We start from the raw sequence: 23,224 nt of genomic DNA on the forward strand, positions 1-23,224 counted from the left end.
TATTGCCTGCACAATATCCTTAGCAGTGCATGCTGTCAGCTGGATGATGCCACCAAACACAGTTTTATAGTTGACATCATTTTCCTCCCTGTATTTAATATATATGACTAGCATTTTGTGTACTGTTATGTCTGTGCGCATGTACTATCAGGGTATGCCAAGGTGCATTTTTAACACTGCACATAGTCTCATTCTGCACTATCTCATTGATTGAGTTCACAAATTCAAAGGCCTAGTTTTTGCTTGGCCAGCTTTCTGGTATACTCACATACTTTGCCATGTGATCGTGGATTTGTTGAACTGACAGCATTGATGCATTCATTTTGATGGCCAGTAAAATATTGTCAATGAGAACTTTAACTTGCTTGGGGTCAGATTTTGTTTTGTGCAACAGCTCGTTCCTTTTCTCCCAGTCTTTTGCGCTCTCCCGCAATAATGTACCAATCCCCTGTCCCATCTTGAGTCTCCGTACAATTCCAACAGCTTTCAAATGAGTTTTCTGCTGAATGTGATGCTTGAGGTAGTCCAACTTCCATTCAGTCCACATTTTTCCACCCGAAAACTCGCTTGTTACTTTGGCTTCGCTGCATGTTTTGCAGAGCAGACCTGTCTCACTCGAAAAAGAAAAAATCTCACCCAGTTTCACCACTTGTTCTCCTGTTTCCACATACTCCGACAGCCATTCCATCTTAAAAGAACCGCATTTCTTTTTTACTTTGGCTTGGAGGGTGGATGTGTCACTGCCCGTTCGTTTCGCCATGGTAAGGGGTTTGCATTTGCGTCGCCGTCTCTTATCTCAGCCGCACTGTTAGCTAGCTAACCTTCACGGTGCCACAGCGCGTATGGGCTGGGCGCGATATTACGAATCCCACTATGGCCACGCCAAGACCCGCCCTTCAATAGCATTCACACACTACAATTGGCCAGGCGTCCATGCACTCGAGGTGAAATGCCTAACCCCAACCAATCGAGCTGCTTCGTAGGGCGGGTCTTGGCGTGGTCATAGTGTGATTCGTAAATTTGCGGGCAGGGCATATACACAAGCACTGTCAATGCTATGATTGTCTGCGTAGCGTAAGTGAACCGTATCGTATCATTGGCTGTACACCTGTCACTCACTGAGTCTATGCGCTGCATAGATTTTCTTGTGCGCTGACAATGTGCGAGCGGTGCGCGATTGCGCAAGCGCGCAGCTTAGAGGGAACATTGATTCCTAACTACCGCTCACGCGACATAGCGGTTACCAGCTGAGAGTCTTAAAGTGACAGACACGTAAATAGAGAACTCATAAGACTTGAAGCAAATTAACTTCTTACTTTTAACAGCTTATTTATAACAAAACAATATATATGGTATATATACTCTACTGGTCAAAAAAAAGGTCAAAACACCCCAATTGTTTTAGTTTTTTATTGAAATTTTAGCAGTTCAAGTCCAATGAATAGCTTGAAATGGTACAAAGGTAAGTGGTGAACTGCTTGAGGTTAAAAAAAAAAGTAAGGTTACCCAAAACTGAAAAATAATGTACATTTCAGTATTTTACAAAAAGGCCTTTTTCAGGGAACAAGAAATGGGTTAACAATGTAAAGCTGTTCTGCAGCAATGGAGGTTGATGAAGCTTTGAAAGTTGGTGCTACCAATTCCCACAGGTGTTGCAACTGGTCTGGATTACTTACAACCCCCTCTGTTTGTATAAAAGTATTGTTGGAACACACTGTGGTACCGTACCCTCGTGAGCATTATTTGAACAGTATTGTACTGCAGAAAGTAGTGTGTTGCTATAAAAATGGCAGGAAAAAGGCAATTAACAATGGAAGAGAGACAGACCATCATAACACTTAAGAATGTTGGTCTTTCCTACAGAGAAATTCAAGGTGTCAGTGAGTACAGTATTCTTCACCATCAAAAGGCACTTAGAAACTGGGGGAAACTCTGACAGGAAGAGGTCTGGCAGACCCAAAGCCACAACAGAATCAGAAGACAAGTTTCTGAGAGTCAACAGCTGGCGTGATAGGCGGCTCACAGGACAACAGCTTCAAGCACAGCTTAATAGTGGTCGCAATAAGCAAGTCTCAGTTTCAACTGTAAACAGAAGACTTGGAGCTGCAGGTTTGATAGGTCGAGTTGCAGCAAGAAAGCCATTGCTAAGACGTCAGAATAAGAAAAAGAGGCTTGCCTGGGCCAAGAAACATCGTCAATGGACTACTGAAGACTGGAAGAAGGTGCTATGGACTGATGAATCAAAATTTGAAATCTTCGGTTCATCTCGCAGGATTTTTGTACGCCGTTGAGTAGGCGAAAGGATGGTTCCTCAGTGTGTGACATCAACTGTCAAACATGGAGGATCACAAAATGGCGGCGCGTGCAGACGCAGCGGCTGCTCTCTGTCCCAACCGTGCGGTGATATGTTCGTTTCAAAAAGTTTTATCCGGATGTCTTACGTGTTTGTCTCGTCTGAAACACAAGTACAGTCGACAGGCTCTGCTAGACATCAGCAGAAACAAGATTTGCAATGTTTTGGACTACGCAACAGAGAAGTTAAGAGAGTTGGGACTACTGCGCCCTACGATATCACCGGACTCGCCTGCTATTCCTCCCCCGGAAAGGAGGCGTCGGAAGCGCTGTGCGAGGAAGCAGAAGAGGGGCAAGCGCGGAGGCATCCGGGCCAGGTTAGCGGTTAGCCCAACTCGCCCAGCCATACCATCTATTCTCCTGGCAAATGTACGATCACTCGATAACAAAATGGATCACATACGACTGCTGAGGTCAGCGAACCGGACAGTGAGTGACTGTTGTGTGCATATTCACTGAAACCTGGCTAAATGACAACATTCCCGACTCTGCTGTACAACTGGAGCAGTTAGCTTGCTATCGGGCGGACAGGGCCCTCATAGACGGAGGAAAGATGCGTGGCGGAGGAGTCTGTGTCTATATCCGCAATGAGTGGTGCCGAGACGCTGTGGTGGTGTGCAAACATTGCTCACCACTGGTGGAGTTTATGATCATGAAGTGCCGACCATTCTATGTGCCTCGGGAGTTCAGCGCGATCTTGCTAGTTGCGGTTTATTTACCTCCCACTAACAACAACAGCGATAGGCATGAGCCACTAAATGAACTGTACCAGGTTATCAGTGAACAACAGACAGCACACCCAGACGGTTTCATCATCCTCGCCGGGGATTTCAATCATGCTGACCTCAAGACTGTCCTTCCAAAATTACACCAGCATGTTGATTTTCCAACAAGAGGGAATAACATCTTGGACTTAGTGTACACCACACACAAAGGAGCCTACAAGGCCATCCCCCTCCCCCACCTCGGATTCTCAGACCACATCACTGTTATGTTAATGCCAGCATACAGACAGAGAGCGAAAGCCATCAAACCTGTTAGGAAACAGGTAAGAGTGTGGCCAGAGGGAGGAACTTTGGCTCTTCAAGACTGTTTTGGAAAAACCGATTGGGGAATGTTTAAAGACGCAGCCACCTACAACAACCAGACAGACATTGAGGAATACACAGACACTGTGACCTCCTACATTACCAAGTGTATCGATGATGTGACCCACACAAAAAACATCATCACTCGGGCTAATCAGAAGCCATGGTTGACAGGTGATGTTCTTAGACTGCTGAGAACAAGAAATATAGCCTTCAGAGCCGGGGATGAATCTGGACTGAAAACAGCGAGAGTTAACCTGTCCCGTGGCATCAGGAAAGCAAAACAGGATCACACACATAAGATAACCGCTCACTTCAGAGACAGCAGAGACGCACGGAGCCTCTGGCAGGGCATTCAGGCCATCACGGACTATAGGCCTGCGCCTCAGAGCTGCGAGAGCAACCCCTCTCTGCTCAACAGCCTAAACAGTTTCGTCGCACGCTTTGAAGAACAACACAACACAAGGCCACAGAAGACCCCTCCCCCTCTCCATGATCAGCCCCTGTGCCTCTCCACCGCCAGCGTGAAGAGGACATTCGCCACTATCAACTCCCGCAAAGCAACAGGTCCAGACAATATTCCGGGTCGAGTACTGAAGGACTGTGCAGAGGAGCTGAAGGAGGTCTTTACAGATGTCTTCAACACTTCCCTGAACCAAGCCACAGTTCCAGCATGCTTCAAAGCCGCCATCATCGTACCTGTGCCAAAGAAACCAGTACCATCTTGTTTCAATGAATATCGCCCTGTGGCATTGACACCAATTATCATGAAGTGCTTTGAACGGCTTGTTATGTCACATATCAAATCCATCCTCCCCCCCACCTTGGACCCCCATCAGTTTGCATACCGAGAAAAACGATCTACAGAGGATGCAATCTGCTCTGCCCTTCATCCAGCCCTTGCCCATCTGGACAAAAAAGACACATACGTGAGAATGCTATTTATAGACTTCAGTTCAGCATTTAACACATTAATTCCGCAACTACTCATCTGCAAACTGGATAAACTTGGACTAAGTACTTCACTCTGCAACTGGCTATTGGACTTCCTCAGTCAGAGGACTCAAGTAGTGCGTGTTGGCAACAACACCTCAAGCAGCATCACACTGAGCACAGGGACCCCTCAAGGCTGCGTGCTCAGTCCACTGCTCTTCACGCTGCTGACACACGACTGCATAACAACTCATAACACCAATCACATTATTAAGTTTGCGGACGATACAACTCTAGTGGGTCTCATCACCAAGGGAGACGATCCTCACTACAGGAAGGAGGTAGACCTCCTGACCACGTGGTGCGGAAACAACAACCTCCTGCTGAACATCAAAAAAACCAAAGAGATCATTGTTGATTTCCGGAGAGGTCACACCGAACACCTGCCATTGTCCATCGATGGTGCCGACGTGGAGAGAGTGAGTAGCACCAAATTCTTGGGGGTGCACATTTGTGAAGATCTCTCCTGGACCACCAACACTGTATCTCTGGTGAAGAAGGCTCAGCAGCGTCTCTACTTCCTGCGCAGACTCAGACGGGCAAGTGCTCCATCACCCATCATGACCACATTCTACAGAGGAACCATTGAGAGTATCCTTTCCAGCTGCATCACTGTGTGGGGTGGGAGCTGCACTGAATACAACAGGAAAGCTCTTCAGCGCATAATTAACACAGCCAGAAAGATCATTGGTGCTCCACTCCCCTCCCTGAAAGACATATACTCCACCCGTCTCATCCGCAAAGCGACCACAATTGTGAGCGATGAAAGTCATCCAGCTCACAATTTGTTCAGCCTTCTGCCATCTGGGAAGAGGTACAGGAGCCTCTACTCCCGCACTACCAGAAACAACAACAGCTTCATCCACCAGGCTGTTAGGATGCTGAACTCTCTCCCCTCAGTCACCAGGCCGTCAAGAAGATGACACAACCCCCTCCCCAACGATGTCCTTGCACTACCATGCCATTTGCACACTTTGATGCTGCTATGACTGCTATGACTGAACTGGCTTTGCACTACAATGCCATTTGCACACTTCAAGTGCTGTTCTTTTTCTTGACGAACTGTCTTTGAACTATCATGCCATTTGCACACTTCTCATGTTTGCTATGACCGAAACTGTCTTTGCACTATCATGTCACTTGACTTGTCACTTAACTTTAAATGTCTAATTTTTATTTTTTAGTTTATTTTAGTTTTATTAAACTACATGTTTTTTTGTCTTCACCGTGGGATGGAGGGAAACGTAATTTTGATTGCTTTGTATGTTTGGGACATATGAAAAATCGACAATAAAGCTGACTTTGACTTTGACTTTGAGGAAGCGTGATGGTCTGGGGCTGTTTTGCTGGATCCAGGGTCGGTGATTTGTACAGAGTGAAAGGCACCCTGAACCAAAACGGCTATCACAGCATTTAGCAGCACCATGCAGTACCCTCTGGTATGCGCCTAGTTGGTCAGGGGTTCATCCTACAGCAAGATAATGACCCAAAACATAAGTCCAAGCTATGCCAGAACTACCTTAGCAAAAAAGAACATGATGGTAAGCTTAAAAACATGGAGTGGCCAGCACAGTCACCAGACTTAAACCCCATTGAGCTGGTTTGGGATGAACTGGACAGAAAAGTGAAAGCAAAGCAACCTACAAGTGCCACACATTTATGGGAACTTCTTCTTCTGAGTTGGGAAGAACTTTCTGAAGAATATTTGATTTCCATTGTAGAAAGAATGCCACGAGTGTGTTGAGCTGTTATATCTGCCAAAGGGGCTACTCTGATGAGTCAAAAATTAGAATACATTTTGGTTTATAAATTGATTCCATGATTTATTTTTTAACTTAAATTGTTCATTTGTTCAATTTTTTCATTTCAGATTACAATAAGACATTGAACTGCATCAATTTCAATAAAAACCTGGAAAAATTGGGGTGTTCTAAAACATTTGACCGGTAGTGTGTGTGTGTCTATATATATATATATATATATATATATATATATATATATATATATATCTATATCTCTATATATATATATATATATCTCTATCTATCTATATCTATATCTCTATCTATCTATATCTATATATATCTCTATCTATATATCTCTATATCTCTATATATATATATCTATATATATCTCTATCTATCTATCTATCTCCTGTGATACTGTGTGCAGGTACGTGGATGACGTCATCTCTCGGATCGGCAGGATGTTTCCTGATATGACCATCGAGCTGTTTAGACCCAACGGGACGTCGGCTGTGCTGCTGGTAGTTATAATTATATATATATATATATATATATATATATATATTAGTGCTGTCAAACGATTAAAATATTTAATCACAATTAATCGCATTGTCATAGTTAACTCGCAATTAATCGCACATTTTTATCTATTCTAAATGTCCCGTGATTTCTTTTTGTCCCATTATTTTTTTTTTTCATTTGAATGCTCTTATCAGCATGGAAAAGTGGATTGGCTTGCTTTGTGCTTTTGTCGCCTGGCTTTGCGGGGAGAATTGGCATCAGCTGCGTGCTGGGCCGTCAGCTGCGTGCTCGGCCGTCAGCTGCGTGCTCGGCCGTCAGCTGTGTGCTCGGCCATCAGCTGCGTCCTCGGCCATCAGCTGTGTGCTCGGCCATCAAGTGGTATTTCAGACTGGACGTGCTGCGATGATAGCTCAGTTCACAACCACCAAATACACAGGTCACTTTGGTCTCGTCAATGGAACCATTTGGCAACTTTTTAAAAGTAAATTTTCCATTCAGAATCTTATTGGCGTCCATTTCTGCGTCTCGCACTCACCATCCACTCAAAACGTAATGTTAGCCTGCTACTCTTCGGCCGGCTCCAAGCCCAAACAAGTGTGTGCGGTGTGCCTGTTGTTTTGTTTCCGGTCTAGCTAGATCCGATGTGGTGTTGTAGTTTTCATTGTGGGGGACAGGGGACAACATGGAGGGGCGGTGTCTTCTCTAAAGGGAGGGTTCTACTTGACAGGGAGTAGGGCTGCACAATTAATCGAATTTTAATCACGATCACGATTTTGGCTTCCCACGATCAAATTTGCGTGATCGAGCGATATTTAAAATGCGTCATTCCCTTCATAGAACAGTTTTTGCAAAGCCAATCTAGCGCTCCATAAACCACTGTCTGATCACATGTCTCCATGAGCCAATCAGAGCTGTTCCCTGCCTGCACCGCGCAGCTTAGTTTCTAGATGTAGACAGTCACAGAGGACAGAGTAACGTGAGGAAAATTCCACAACAGGTAGCAGTCGGTCATCCTAAGCCGGTCACAATGTTTACCAGTTTACCAGTAAACGCAACGTTTTGTCCCGTCTGTGTTGTTTTTCAGACAACAGCAGTGACCAGTGCTAGTTTGTGTCTTTTAGCTCATAGCTTTAGCAGCAGACTGTTGGACGTCCTGCTATTGGAATCCTACAGTGAAATACAGACACACTACACTGTTTAGCAGTCAGCTACTGTGGCTAACGGTAGGCTAACATTACCTGCAGTGTAACGTGTTATTAGTGTTTACTAGCGTGACATTCAGCAATGTTTATGTTGCCTCTAACGTGGGTTTCGGAGCATCAGAGCGCAACGCAGACATGTAAGTGGCAGTATAATGAGCCACAGAAATCCGCGTAGCTATTTCGTCTGGTAGATACCAGGCACCACATGCGCCGTTAACGTGAACAGAAAATTGCGTTGCCTGTATCTTTCACGGCAAACATGCATGTGTGGAAAGCGGTCGCACAACAGCTGAAATGGCATACTCCTTCACAGTATCCTTCAATAAAGGAGGAATGTAGCACAATATGGATGTAAAAGCAGTTATAATTATATAATTATGTGACAATAAAATTTGTTTTGGCTAAAATCAACAAATAATCGTGATAATTAATCGTGATCTCAATATTGATCAAAATAATCGTGATTATCATTTTGGCGATAATCGTGCAGCCCTAACAGGGAGGGGTCTACTCGACAGGAAGGGGTCTGGTCCACAGGGAGGGGTCTACTTGACAGGGAGGGGTCTACTCGACAGGGAGGTGTCTGGTCGACAGGGAGGGGTCTGGTCGACAGGGAGGTGTCTGGTCGACAGGGAGGGGTCTGGTCCACAGGGAGGGGTCTACTTGACAGGGAGGGGTCTGGTCCACAGGGAGGGGTCTACTTGACAGGGAGGGGTCTGGTCGACAGCGAGGGGTCTGGTCGACAGGGAGGGGTCTACTCGACAGGGAGGGGTCTGGTCGACAGGGAGGGGTCTGGTCCACAGGGAGGGGTCTGGTCCACAGGGAGGGGTCTGCTCGACAGACTGAAAACAGAACCCTCCTCCTTTATCGAGTTCTGACGGTGTCATCAGTCTTAAAATGATAAAAACGTTATTGATCCAACAGTAACCGACCTGTCTGTCTCTATACCTGTCGATCTCTCTTTCTCCTCTTTGTCTCTACCTGTCTGTCTCTACCTGTCTTTCTCTTTCCTGTCTGTCTGCCTTTCTCCTGTCTGTCTCTACCTGTCTGTCTCTCAGGTGACCTTGGGGAAAGTGTTGAAGGCCATCGTCGTGATGCGTTCGCTGTTCATCGACAGAACTATCGTTCGAGGTTTCAACGAGAACGTTTACAGCGAGGACGGAAAGGTCTGTTTGTTTACGTTTTTTTACTAAAATATTTTAATAATGGGTTAATATTGAATAGATATGCAAGAGATTATAATTTATATTTGATATGAACATATGAGAAGTAAATTATACTTTGTAGGATACTTGTAAAGTAAAAATATATTTTGACAAGTTTTAACAAAAAAAGAAAAACAACTGTGACTGAAGAAGTTTTTTAACGGTCTGTCTCTCTACCTGTCTCTCTCTATCTCTCTCTCTCTCTCTGTCTCTCTCTCTCTGTCTCTGTCTTTCTATCTGTCTGTCTCCTCAGCTGGACATATGGACCAAGTCTCAGTATCAGGTGTTCCAGAAGGTAAGACACTTCCTCCTCTCAACCAATCCGAAAACTGCACAGCTGAGCTGAGTGAGTAGCGCTCTGATTGGTTGTGTTGTTGCTAGGTAACGGACCATGCCACTACTGCCCTGCTACATTACCAGCTGCCCCAGATGCCCGACGTCGTCGTCCGCTCCTTCATGGTGAGACACAGTTTCTAGTTTCCATCACCAAACCCACCAGACTCCATGTAAATAATCAGGACTTTAATCATTGTAAATCACACTTCATTCAGAGTGGACAGAAACTAAATAAAACTATCAAAAGCCGTCTTGGTTCATCTTTCCACTGTTCCAACAATCACCACTCTGGTTTGGTTGGAATAAACCCTTAATTCATATCATGTGGAGATTGAAAAAATTTACAGATGGTGGAGATATGCTGGCTCTATACACACTAAAAGTCCTGATTATTTACATGGAGTCTGGTGGAAATATGCTGGCTCTATACACACTAAAAGTCCTGATTATTTACATGGAGTCTGGTGGAAATATGCTGGCTCTATACACACTAAAAGTCCTGATTATTTACATGGAGTCTGGTGGAGATATGCTGGCTCTATACACGCTAAAAGTCCTGATTATTTACATGGAGTCTGGTGGAGTTTGGTGATGGTGATTTCGGGGCTGTTTCATGTTAAACTAAAAGGATCTTACTCTTTAACTAAAAGGTCTATCTCTGTAGGGATCCATCCCATAATGTTGTCAGACACTTAAAATAATAATGTGAGTCTGTCAGCAGCAACAACAGAACTTTTAGTGACTCTAACTGCTGCTGAACATTAGTCCTGTAGGGTTACATTACAGCTTGGTTCTGGTTTAATACTGGACCAGTTTCACAGATTGTTGTTTACATCAGACACTCAGACACACACACATGGAGACAGAGAGTCCAGGGTGGAAAAGAACGAAATTATCTTTTAAACTCTGTCTGTCTGCCTGTTTGTCTCTCGACCTGTCTCTCTACCTACCTGTATGTTTGTCTCTCAAACTGCCTGTCTCTCTGCCTGTCTGTCTCTTTCTCTCCACCTGTCTCTCTGCCTACCTGTCTCGCTACCTGTCTGTCTCTCCGTAGACCTGGCTGCGGAGCTACATTAAACTCTTCCAGTCTCCATGTCAGCGCTGTGGTCGTTTCCTGCAGGACGGGCTTCCTCCAACGTGGAGGGACTTTAGGACCCTGGAGGCCTTTCACGACACCTGTCGCATGTAAACACACACTTCCTGTTTATCCTGTAAACACACACTTCCTGTCCTCTGTCTAGTTTTTCTGTTTGTATTTTGTAAAAAGAAGTTTGAATAAAGTTTGATTTTCATTTTTGATGGTGGTGTGTGTTTCAGTGGTGAAAGATCTGCTTTTATCTAAATAAATGTAATAAGTGAGTTGAGAAATGATTCGGCTGAAGCTGAACAGAAATACCATATAGAAACAATAATCAGTGACCTTCACCAGGAGACCTTTCTCTCATAAAGACAGGCACAACATTATCATACAAATGAAGCTTCCAGCTTTCTTATTATTATTAATGATATGATGATTCATGCAGGCTCATGACCTTTGACTTGCTCAAACTCGATTGGACAGCTGAATGCTATTGTGTCCAACTCTGTCAGTCATCTGATAACTGATTTATTCATTAGTTTACAGCCTTTAAATCCAGATTAATCAAGAAATATACATCATCAAATCATGTCCTACTGGAAGTTACCTCAGTATAGTATATGTTATATCATGTTCTACTGTAAGTTACCTCGGTATAGTATATATATTATATCATGTTCTACTGTAAGTTACCTCGGTATAGTATATATATTATATCATGTTCTACTGTAAGTTACCTCTGTATAGTATATATATTATATCATGTTCTACTGTAAGTTACCTCAGTATAGTATATATATTAAATACCTGTCATAGTATATATATTATATGTTCTACTGTAGTATCTTACCCGGTATAGTTTATATATTATATCATGTTCTACTGTAAGTTACCTTGGTATAGTATATATATTATATAATGTTCTACTGTAAGTTACCTCGGTATAGTTTATATATTATGTTCTACTGTAAGTTACCACAGTATAATATATATATTATATAATGTTCTACTGTAAGTTACCTCGGTATAGTTTATATATTATGTTCTACTGTAAGTTACCTCAGTAGAGTATATATATTTATTATATAATGTCCTACTGTAAGTTACCTCGGTATAGTTTATATATTATATCATGTTCTACTGTAGGTTAACTCGGTATAGTATATATATTTATTATATCAGAAAGAAGAATCAGCTAACAGAGTTAACAGAGAAGCAGCAGTGAAGAAACGGTGACATTGTGTCTCCTGATATTTAATATTTCAGATATTATTTAATAAAATAAAGTCTGACATTCAGACTGCAGCGTCTCACCGACGCTGCAGCCGGAAAGTTCAAATCTCCAGCGAAGACCTGAAGGTCTACAGGGTTCCAGCGTTTTCCTTCAGAGGGAACATCCAACCAGTGGCAGCGATATTATTGGGGGCTAACCGGACACAACCAGTCACTATCAGTAAATTAATTATTTAAAAGCTGTAATGTGATAAAATAATAGCTGACGGTTATCACCAGTAGGAGGCAGTAATGACACATGGGATGCGAACTGCAGTAAAACCCTAATTAAGAAGAAGTCCTGAAGGCATCATGTGACCCGGAAGTTGTTGCACCTGGAGGACAGGTGAGGCTCATTCACAGACTGACTCCAACACTCAGGTGAGCTTCTGTTCCCTTATTTTAAGAAGGAGACCGAGTAAATGAATAAAAGTTATGATTATACCTGAGTTGAAGGCTGTGTGTGTTTGTAGTCCCCTGGCCTGGATGTTAAAACACAAAGAAACCTACAACCAGAAAGATTAGCAGACACATGAAGAGTTTATGGTTACATATAAACTATTTCAGATATGACATAAAGAGAACTCATAGGACTTCAGATTGACTGGGACACTGAAATGTTATCCACAGATATAACTTTAGTTTCTCTCCTCTAATTCCTGTTGTAAAAATCTACTTTTCTCTTTGTTTGAGATAATCTGGTGCAGACTGATCCCGGTTCAGATCCAGATGACTGACCGACCGTCTGCAGAGACCAGTCCCGGCCCTGGTTTTGGTTCTGGTCCTGGTTCTGTTAGGGGTCAGACTTTGTCCACCATTGACTCTGCCGCTCTGCAGGCGGCTGCTGCCCCTGCAGAGGAAGAGGAGGATGAAAGTCTGAGGATGAAGAGCAGCAGTTGTGTTTTACTGGAGAGACACCGCAGGTACCGACTATCACCTGGGCTTTTATTGTGAAGGGGCACTTCCTGTGTTCACATTAGAGGATTTAACGTGAGGCGAACAGAGATGGAGATGTTTGAAGACTCGACCCGCACACTTGTGTTCTTACGCTCAGTGTGTTCTGTCCAATGGCAGTCCCCGATGCTGCACCAAAGGCCTTAACCTAACCCCCCAAAACGCTCCAAACGTTGAGTCTGGATCGCTGGAGGGCCACTCACACTCTAAGGCCTCTACTCACCCTCTAAGACCTCTACTCACCCTCTAAGGCCTCTACTCACCCTCTAATGCCTCACCCTCTAAGGCCTCTACTGACCCTCTAAGACCTCTACTCACCCTCTAAGGCCTCTACTCACCCTCTAAGGCCACTACTCACCCTCTAATGCCTCACCCTCTAAGGCCTCTACTGACCCTCTAAGACCTCTACTCACCCTCTAAGGCCTCTACTCACCCTCTAAGGCCACTACTCGCCCTCTAAGGCCTCTACTCGCCCTATAAGGCCTCTACTCGCCCTCTAAGGTCTCTACTCGCCCTCTAAGGCCACTACTCACCCTCTAAGAGCTCTACTCACCCTGTAAGGTCTCTACTCGCCCTCTAAGGCCTCTACTCGCTCTCTAAGGCCTCTGCTCTCCCTCTAAGGCCTGTACTCACCCTATGAGGTCTCTACTCACCCTCTAAGGCCACTTCTCACCCTCTAAGGCCGCTAGCCTATTCACACAATCTACCATATACAATGTTCAACCCAGGGGATCGCTCTTTTGCGGCCGTTGCTCCCAGGCTGTGGAATAGCTTACCTCCTTATATTAGGGAATGTTCCTCTCTTATAGAGTTTAAACGACATTTGAAAGCTTACTTTTTTACTCTGGCTTTTGATAATTTTTGTGTGTGGTGTTAAAGAAGTGAAAAAATTTTTTTATGTTGGTGGCAAGGTCCAGAATTTAAATGTCTTGAAGATTGTTTTATTTTATTTCTTGTACAGCACTGTGGTCAACTTTTGTTGTATTAATATGTGCTTTATAAATAAATTGAACATTGAACATTAGTCACTTCAACCTGGCAACCTATAACCCTCAACCTGGAAACCTGTAACCCTCAACCTGGCAACCTATAACCCTCAACCTGGCAACCTGTAACCCTCAACCTGGCAACCTGTAACCCTCAACCTGGCAACCTATAATCCTCAACCTGGCAACCTATAACCCTCAACCTGGCAACCTGTAACCCTCAACCTGGCAACCTATAACCCTCAACCTGGCAACCTATAACCCAGTTGCTCAGTTGATCTCTGAGCAAGCTTCGCGGAAAGTTCAGACCTGAAAGCGAGCAGCTAAAAATGGCAGGTGAAGGTGGTGTTCCCGCAAAGAAATCGAAATATAGCTGTAAATTTCAACAGTGTTGGGCGCCACAATTCACATGCATCTTACCTCGTCATATCGACAACCTCCGGACTTTTTGTAAGGTGTGTCGCATTGATTTTAATGTAGCGCACGGTGGGAAAAATGACATTACCCAGCACATTAAAACACAGCAGCATCCTCACGCAGAAGGCAAGGCAAGGCAGCTTTATTTGTATAGCACATTTCAGCAACAGGGCAATTCAAAGTGCTTTACATAAAACATTAAAGAGCAGTTAAAAACGATTAAAAAAAGAAGAGGCACATAAGGGCGCACGGGCGATTTCATCCATCATCATGAAAGAACAGACAGAGGCATAAAACGTGAAGCAAGCTGAACTCAAGATGGCAATGTTGGTAGCACAGACTTACAGTACAATTAACAGTAAACACCCCCCGGCGGTTGAGTTCATCTGGGACAGCTCTTATTATTTAGTTATATATTTGTTTTTATTCATTTGAATTTGAATAAATGCGCTCCAGGTTTTCTCTGCTCGGCCTGAGGCAGAATATCTTATTCTGTATTCTTAATATAAAACCTGCTGTGTGAGGTCATCACTGTGGTCACATGATCCAGGTGTCCAGATGATGACTCATCTCTGACAGGAAACGCATCACTCAGAGCTGCAGCACGCTGCGGCAGCTGCTACCCACAATCCACGGCGGCCGAGTCGACATGGTGACCGTGCTGGAGACTACGGTGGCTTTCCTGGAGACAGTCCAGGATGTAGTGGCAGCCCAAGACCAACACATACAGGTACAACACACCAGGAGGTAGTCCTGTCCCAGCATACAGGTACAACTCACCAGGAAGTAGTCCCAGCCATAGACTGTAAATATGAATGGACAGAGCATAGGGACTGGTTGAAGAAGAGAAAAGGCTCTCCATCTCAGACTACCCTGCTTAACCAGCGGATGTAGACTTTATAGTATGTTATATAACATTAACTTGGTTAAATAAGCTCATTTCCATCTGCTGGCTATTGAACAGCATGCAGTTAGCAAGACTAGAACGTTAATATTTCTATGATTAATAACATCTAACCTATATTATACAGTTTCTAATAGTTGGATCATATTATTAACCCTAACCCAACTGCCATTAATAATATTATTGACACTATTGTTAAGTTTGGAAATGTAGAATTTATCTAACAAAAATGAAACCTAGCATAAGTTGTGGCAGGTCACGGAGTCGAGCTCGGCTCACAGCTGACAGTTCCTCAGCCGGCTCACCAGCTGATGGCTCAGCTGATTCCCTCTTTAGATTGGATTTTCAAAAAGTGCACTCTATATAAACTGCTTTTCCCAGCCTACCTTGCTCCATCTCTGCTAGCGCTTGCAACCCAGCTCCACCCCAGCTCCTCCTTTTAATTGATTTTGTCTGACTTAATCAATGTTGTGTCTGTTGTCATTGATGCTGCTCTGTTTTGTACCCTATGGGGATCCTGTACTGCTGCTCTCCCCGCTTAAGGGAGAATTCCGGCCAATTTTTACATTAATCTTGATCACTATAAATATGCGAGTACAGTCGATATAAAAAAAGAAAGAGCCGAATCGGTGCTAGTAACACGGATTAGCTGCAGCTACGTCTACGAGCTTCCACTGAGCTAAAACAACAGTTGTCACTCCTCCCCATCTCCTCCCCATCTCCTACCCTGCTCCTCCCCATCTCCTCCCCATCTCTTCCCCCGATCCTCCCCATCTCCTCCCCATCTCCTCCCCATCTCCTTCCCCATCTCTTCCCCGTCCTCCCCATCTCCTACCCCGATCCTCCCCATCTCCTCCCCATCTCTTCCCCATCTCCTCCCCATCTCCTCCCCTGCTCCTCCCCATCTCCTCCCCATCTCTTCCCCCGATCCTCCCCCGATCCTCCCCATCTCCTCCCCATCTCTTCCCCATCTCCTCCCCATCTCCCCCGATCCTCCCCATCTCCTCCCCATCTTTTCCCCATCTCCTCCCCATCTCTTCCCCGATCCTCCCCATCTCCTTCCCATCTCCTTCCCATCTCCTTCCCATTTCCTCCCCATCTCCTCCTCCCCTGCTCCTCCCCATCTCCTCCCCATCTCTTCCCCCGATCCTCCCCATCTCTTCCCCATCTCCTCCCCATCTCCTCCCCATCTCCTTCCCTTGCTCCTCCCCATCTCCTCCCCATCTCCTCCCCATCTCTTCCCCGATCCTCCCCATCTCCTCCCCATGTCTCCCCCGATCCTCCCCATCTCCTCCCCATCTCCTTCCCATCTCCTTCCCATCTCCTTCCCATTTCCTCCCATCTCCTCCCTCCTCCCCATCTCCTCCCCATCTCTTCCATCCTCCCATCTCCTCCCCATGTTTCCCCGATCCCTCCCCATCTCCTTCCCATCTCCTCCCCATCTCTTCCCCATCTCTTCCCCAGCTCCTCCTCCGCTCCTCCCCAGCTCCTCCCCATCTCCTCCCCCGCTCCTCCCCAGCTCCTCCCCAGCTCCAACCTCTCGACTTCAAATCGTCACATCCGTTTGTAATGCAACCACGATGACAGCGCCTGTAATGGCAAACTCAAAGCCTCAGAGCAGGTCTGCACAAACCAATGGGTGACGTCACACATGCTCTATCCATTAATATTAGCTATATAATAATAATAATAATAATAATAATAATAATAATCGGAACATGAGATGAAGAGAAAATATCTAACAGCTGTTTAACTCTCTCTCTTTATGTGGTCTGATGATGGTGATGATGATGTCAGCTGTGTCCCCCTGCTGAGCTGCATGCTGATTGGCTGCGGCAGAGTCAGGAAAGCCGGGAGGCTGGAAACAAGATGGCTGCCGAGCAGGAGAAGAAGAAGCTCAACAGGTGAGACAGAAACGGCTCTTCACATATTTTATCTAAGTCAGAAGAGTTGAGCGCCCAGGTAGCTCAGGTGGAAGAGCGCATGCCCATATATATAGAGGTTTATTCCTCGACGCAGCAGCTGCGGGTTCGACTCCAACCTGCGGCCCTTTGCTGCATGTCCCCCCCCCCCTTTCCCCTTTCATTTCTTCAGCTGTCCTGTCAAAATAAAGGCCTAATACGCCCAAAAAATATCTTTAAAAAAACAGAAGAGTTTAATTTAATCTGAATCTGATCCTGCAGGAGTGGACGCGTCCAGCTGAAGACGACAGGCGCAGACAGACAGGCAGACGGACAGGCAGACAGACAGGCAGACGGGCAGGCAGACAGACAGGTACTCTACTCTACTTGTTCAGTTCTGTTGAATGCTTCCAAAACGGTCAAATGTTGGAAAAGGTGACATAAACGTTGACTAAAGCGATACAAGTTGTTTTCTCTTCCATACCTGTTCAGGTACTTGAAAAGGTCATTTATTCCTGTTGCCATTAGCATTGTCAAAGACTTTCTTAAAATGTAATCTTTGTAATTATTGTGTTGTGTTTTTTGCTGTTTGTTGTCTATGTACAGCTGGCTGTAAACCAAAGTGTCCTCCATGGATAATAAAGACACTTTGTGTTGAACACCCACCTTCCACCTAACATCTCTCCCAGTGACTCCTCTGTCTCAGACCAATACTCAATAATCTCTGAATGAAATCCTGATGCCCAATAATCTCTGAATGAAATCTTGATACCCAATAATCTCTGAGTGAAGTCCTGATGCCCAGTAATCTCTGAGTGAAATCTTGATACCCAGTAATCTCTGAATGAAATCTTGATACCCAATAATCTCTGAGTGAAGTCCTGATGCCCAGTAATCTCTGAGTGAAATCTTGATACCCAGTAATCTCTGAATGAAATCCCGATGCCCAATAATCTCTGAGTGAAGTCCTGATGCCCAGTAATCTCTGAGTGAAATCCTGAGAGTCTTGCTGTAGGCTCCATTGTTAGGTGAAATGTGATAAACTCAGTCCCAGTCAGTCTTTCTCCAGTTTGGACCTTAAAACCTGTTTGATATTATCTTCAGTTTGAAGTCTTGGTGGTAAGATTTCTTATATGATTTCTTGTTTTGTTTTTTCAAGCTGAATGTTTTATTTATAAGAAACTTATGAGTTCATATTGTTACCCTGTCAGCTAAATAATAACCCTAAAACTGCCTTTTTAATAATGGCTTTGAGGGAAACCTGTTTTCCAGCGACTGGCGCCCGTGGTAAAACTGGTGCTTCACCTTGTGTTCACTTCCTGTTTAGGTTGATAGTCTTTCTGTTCTTCTTCTGCAGCTTCGTGTCTCATTGTAACTTTGTGGTGTCGGAGTCATCCTGCTGGTCGCCATTGCAACAGTCAAGTCTGCACGATGTAGTCCCAGTACTGCAGTATTAAAATTACTTTATGGTATGTCTCACTGTATAAATCTGTTGTTAAAGGAAAGTTGTATTCAGAGTTTGGGTCTTTTATTTTGAAGGAACTGATTTCCTGTAGAGATCAGAGTTCAGATCAATAACCTCATTATTTCATTGTATTCAGTTTGTTTAACGACAATAAACGTGTTGTATTGATCATCAATCAGCTGTCCTGTTTTATGTGTTAATGTGAGGAAGGTCAGTCTTCATCATCATCATCAAACTATATATACAGTATATACTGTATATATACGGTGTATATATATATTTATATATACAGTATATACTGTATATATCCGGTGTAAATATATATATACAGTATATACTGTATATATACGGTGTATATGTATGTGTATGTGTGTTTATATATATGTATGTATATACAGTTGAAACCAGATATTTACATACACTTCAAAACAAACCACAAAAACATTTATTTCTTTACTGTCATACATTAAATCAGAGTAAACTTTTTCTGTTTTAGATCAATACATATTAACATATTTTTTGCATTTGCTAAATGTCAGAATCAAGCGAGGGAGAATCTTTATGTATTTTTTTTATCACTTTCATCAAAGGTCAGAAGTATACATACACTTCCTTAGTATTTGGTAGAATTGCCCCGAAACTGTTTGACTTGGGCCAAACGTTTTGGGTATCCTTCCACAAGCTTTCTACAATAGTTTGCTGGAATTTTGGCCCACTCGTCTTACAGAACTGGTGGAACTGGGTCAGGTTTGGAGGCCTTCTTGCTCGCACTCGCCTTTTCAGTGCTGCCCACAAATGTTCTATGGGATTGAGATCAGGGCTTTGTGATGGCCACTCCAATACCTTGACTTTGTTGTCCTTAAGCCACTTTGTGACTAATTTGGAGGTATGCTTGGGGTCATTGTCAATTTGGAAGACCTATAAGCGCCCAAGCTTTAACTTCCTGGCTGATGTCTTGAGATGTTGCTTCAATATATCAAAATTTTTTTCTTTTCTCATGATGCAATCTATTTTGTGAAGTGCACCAGTCCCTTCTGCAGCAAAGCAGCCCCACAACATTATACTACCACCCCCATACTTCACAGTTGGGATGGTGTTCTGAGGCTTCAAAGCTTCGTCCTTTTTCCTCCAAATATACCGTTTATCATTATGGCCGAACAGTTCAATTTTTGTTTCGTCAGACCACAGGACTTGTCTCCAGAAATTAAGATTTTTGTCCCCATGTGCAGTTGCAAACTGTAGTCTGTCTTTTTTATGGTGGTTTTGAAGTAATGGCTTTCTTCTCCCAGAGTAACCTTTTAGCTCATGGTGGTACAGGACTCGTTTACTGTGGATAATGACACTGTCTTACCAGTTTCAGCTAGCATCTTCACAAGCTCTTTTGCTGTTGTCCTGGGATTGATTCGCACATTTCGCACCAAAAAACGTTCCTCTCTGGGACTCAGAATCCGTCTCCTTCCTGAGCGGTATGATGGTTGTACATTCCCATGTTTTTTATACTTGCGTATTATTGTCTGAACAGATAAACGTGGGACCTTCAGGCATCTGGAAATTGCACCTAAGGATGAGCCATACTTGTGGAGGTCCACAATTCTTTTCCTGATGTCTTGGTTGATTTCTCTTGATTATCTCATGATGTCAAAGAAAGAGGCTCTGTGTTTGAGGTGTGCCTTTATATGCATCCACAGTTCTGTCAAGAGGAGTGGGCCAAAATTCCAGCAAACTATTGTAGAAAGCTTGTGGAAGGATACCCAAAACGTTTGGCCCAAGTGAAACAGTTTCGGGGCAATTCTACCAAATACTAAGGAAGTGTATGTATACTTTTGACTTTGATGAAAGTGATGAAAAAAATACATAAAAATTCTCCCTCGCTCGATTCTGACATTTAACAAATACAAAAAATATGTTAATATGTATTGATCTAAAACAGAAAAAGTTTACTCTGATTTAATGTATGACAGTAAAGAAATAAATGTTTTTGTGTTTTTTTTTGAAGTGTATGTAAATATCTGGTTTCAACTGTATATATATATATATATATATATATATATATATATATATATATATATATATATATATAAACTGAAGAAGCTGTAAAGTATATGTAGCTAGTTGTAGTCAGTTACTCAGTAGCAAATTGCTACATAAATAAAAATGTAAAATGGATTTGCATGTTGTCATTTAGTATACATGTTTGTTCATATCCATTCTTGTCCTATGAAAACAACACTAATTAAACCAACAACACTGCCATCACTATAACGGACTAACCTTATATGAGTTGTTTGACCAATGTAGACTAAACTCACATTGATTGGACTAAATGAATTAAAACAAACATTAATTCAACAAGATGCAAATGAGTTGAATGCAAATATGAATATTATGTTGAACCAACACATTTATGCTCTGTTCCAATAACATGATGAAGGTTGGTTGACTTGGTTTTAGATGGAATATAGGTGGCATGATCACATCATGTTCATCCAATGAATTATTTGAGTGTAGATTTCTTTTAGTAACAAATATATGAAACACAACTCAAAATCTGCTACAAATACTATGTTCCACCAATCAGGACAGAAGAGAGAAATATTAAAACCGAAATAAAAATTATTCAAATAAATATTCTTTCAAATAAAATCCAGATAGAAGCATCTTTAAAACTAAGAACTGAATAATAATAATAATAATAATAATAATAATAATAATAATACTGCTCCTGTCCTCGCTACAGCCTGTTCAGCTTTAGATAAAACTACAGTGACCTTTTTAATTGGGTTAAAAGTAACCCAGTTAGAATCAATCATGAACATATTGATCTCTCAGCAGATATGATAGTTAGGGTAGCAGATATTTATGATGCCATTAATATGTTGGATAACAACAAAGCCAGCGGTATGGACTGCATTACTGCAGAACATCTAAAATATGCCAGCCATAAGCTTTGCCCTCTGCTCTCCATATGCTTTAATGGTTGTCTGGTTCATGGTGTCCTGCCAAATGCTATTATGTCTGTAATGTTAGTGCCTGTGCTTAATGACAAGGCTGGTAAGCTCAATAGTATTGACAATTATCGACCTATTGCATTAGCCAGTATCTTGTCTAAAGTACTGGAGAGAATACTGTTAACAAAGCTAGAAATGTATGTTCTTACTACTGACAATCAGTTTGGGTTCAAAAGAAAGCATGGAACTACCCTGTGTATCTATGCTCTTAAAGAGATTGTGTTCAGGTACACAAGCCTAAATTCATCTGTATTTCTATGTTTTATTGATGCGTCAAAGGCATTTGATAGAATTAATCATGAACGATTGTTTGTAAAATTGCTAGATAGAGGTGCCCCTAAATTTTGAGTGAGAATTTTAGTGTTTTGGTGTGCCCATCAAACGTTTCAGGTTAAATGGGACAATGTTGTATCTGCTCCATTCTGTGTTAGTAACAGAGGAAGCAAGGAGGAATTCTGTCTCCTATTTTATAAAATGTTTATATGGATGAATTATCAAATCAGTTAAATAGGTTAAAAACTGGCTGTCTTGTGGGCAACACTATTGTTAATCATCTTATGTATGCAGACGACCTGGTCCTGCTCTGTCCATATAGTGCTGGGCTGCAACAGATGCTGAAGGTGTGCGCTCAGTATGGCCTTGATTATGACATAAAGTATAATGCTAAGAAAAGCCACTCAATGATAGTTAGAAGCGATGAGGACAGGAAATTAACTTTTCCGACCTTTTATTTGTCAGATAGTCCTCTTGCTGTGTGTGAGGAATTAAATACCTAGGTCATGTCATATCCGGTAACTGGACGAATGACAAAGACCTCTACCGACAGCGCTGTAAAATGTATTCTCAAGCTAACATGCTTATAAGGAGGTTCTCTATGTGCTCTGACTGTGTGAAGTGCTCTCTGTTTAGAACCTACATCACACTATATACTGCTCAACTGTGGTCTAACTATAAGAAAAAGAGTATGCAGAGGCTCAAGGTAGCATACAATGATGTAATGAGGTTCCTGCTTCGTGTCCCCAGGTGGCAGAGTGCCAGTCATTTGTTTGTGTCCACTAGAGTGCCAACCTGTGAGGCACTCTTAACACAACTGATGTTTATGTGTCGCCTGGACAAGTCAGAGAACCACATAACTGAAGCTCTAGTCAGCCCTCTGAAAAACTGCTATAGATACACTTCTAGGTTAAGACGGCATTGGTCAGGGGCGGAGCTAGACTCTGAGTACAGTGGGGGCAGAGCTTCATCATGGGGTCCTCTGCTACCAAGTCATTTAAAAAAAAAAAAAAAAAAAAAAGGTAAAATATCTGATGAATGGTATAATATGTCACTTGTTGAGCCAAGTAAGCCTATAAGTCAAATAAAACACAAAGAAAAGCCACATGTTTTGACAAGTTTGTATTGATGAACAAAGAAAGCAGTCTGCCAGTCAAGTGAAAATGTTTCAGCACCACGGACAGCGACAGCTGATGGACAGCGATGGTGCTGAACAGGCCAAGTGAGCTCAATCAGTGCCACACTATATAATTGACATGGCACTATTATATATATGTTTGATAAGAAGAGCTGGATTATCACAACGTGAGATCATGTGCAGTAATTAGCTTCTTTCAGCTAATAATCTGCAACGTGTCACTTTGGTCCCCGTTCTCGTAGCCTGGGAAAACTCTGACGAACTTCCGGCAAATTTGAGATTTGCTCTGCAAGTCAGTCTGGCCAAGAGCCCATTCAAACCCATTTCCAATGTCCCCAAAATCGAGGCACCACTCACAACCGCTGAGGCGGGCTTTACACCAATC

At 43.0% G+C, this 23,224-nt stretch overlaps 2 protein-coding genes across 6 annotated transcripts in view; both read left to right on the top strand.

Moving 5' to 3' along the window:
* med27 (mediator complex subunit 27) overlaps nucleotides 1-10,718 on the top strand; it is a 23,589-nt gene extending 12,871 nt beyond the window's left edge. The window contains exons 4-8 of the mRNA XM_039803760.1: nucleotides 6,606-6,699; nucleotides 8,961-9,068; nucleotides 9,361-9,402; nucleotides 9,489-9,566; nucleotides 10,498-10,718. Of these exons, the coding sequence (XP_039659694.1) occupies nucleotides 6,606-6,699; nucleotides 8,961-9,068; nucleotides 9,361-9,402; nucleotides 9,489-9,566; nucleotides 10,498-10,632 (457 nt within the window). The 3' untranslated portion in view covers nucleotides 10,633-10,718. The remainder of the gene's footprint in view (nucleotides 1-6,605; nucleotides 6,700-8,960; nucleotides 9,069-9,360; nucleotides 9,403-9,488; nucleotides 9,567-10,497) is intronic.
* A 1,269-nt stretch (nucleotides 10,719-11,987) lies between these two features.
* Nucleotides 11,988-18,595, top strand: LOC120560063 (spermatogenesis- and oogenesis-specific basic helix-loop-helix-containing protein 1-like). Of its 5 annotated transcripts, none has more exons than XM_039802166.1 (6): nucleotides 11,998-12,174; nucleotides 12,487-12,716; nucleotides 14,730-14,880; nucleotides 16,852-16,958; nucleotides 17,238-17,328; nucleotides 18,313-18,595. In XM_039802166.1, the coding sequence occupies exons 2-6, from the start codon at nucleotides 12,523-12,525 to the stop codon at nucleotides 18,328-18,330; spliced, it is 561 nt and encodes a 186-aa protein (XP_039658100.1). In that variant the 5' UTR covers nucleotides 11,998-12,174; nucleotides 12,487-12,522; the 3' UTR covers nucleotides 18,331-18,595. The 5 variants fall into 5 exon arrangements, with proteins under 5 accessions (XP_039658103.1, XP_039658102.1, XP_039658100.1 ...); XM_039802165.1 differs by having other exon boundaries at nucleotides 11,999-12,174; nucleotides 12,501-12,716; XM_039802167.1 differs by having other exon boundaries at nucleotides 11,999-12,139.
* The last annotated feature ends 4,629 nt before the right edge of the window (nucleotides 18,596-23,224 follow it).

The sequence above is a fragment of the Perca fluviatilis genome, chromosome 6, assembly GCF_010015445.1.
Source record: "Perca fluviatilis chromosome 6, GENO_Pfluv_1.0, whole genome shotgun sequence".
Classification (NCBI taxonomy): domain Eukaryota; kingdom Metazoa; phylum Chordata; class Actinopteri; order Perciformes; family Percidae; genus Perca; species Perca fluviatilis.

Bases quoted from the DNA above. Each gene is read 5' to 3' on its own strand.
- LOC120560063 (XM_039802166.1), top strand. From the start codon at position 12,523: ATGACTGACCGACCGTCTGCAGAGACCAGTCCCGGCCCTGGTTTTGGT. The intron at 12,717-14,729 runs GTACCGACTATC...CATCTCTGACAG, and splicing joins TTACTGGAGAGACACCGCAG to GAAACGCATCACTCAGAGCT. The intron at 16,959-17,237 runs GTGAGACAGAAA...CTGATCCTGCAG, and splicing joins GAGAAGAAGAAGCTCAACAG to GAGTGGACGCGTCCAGCTGA.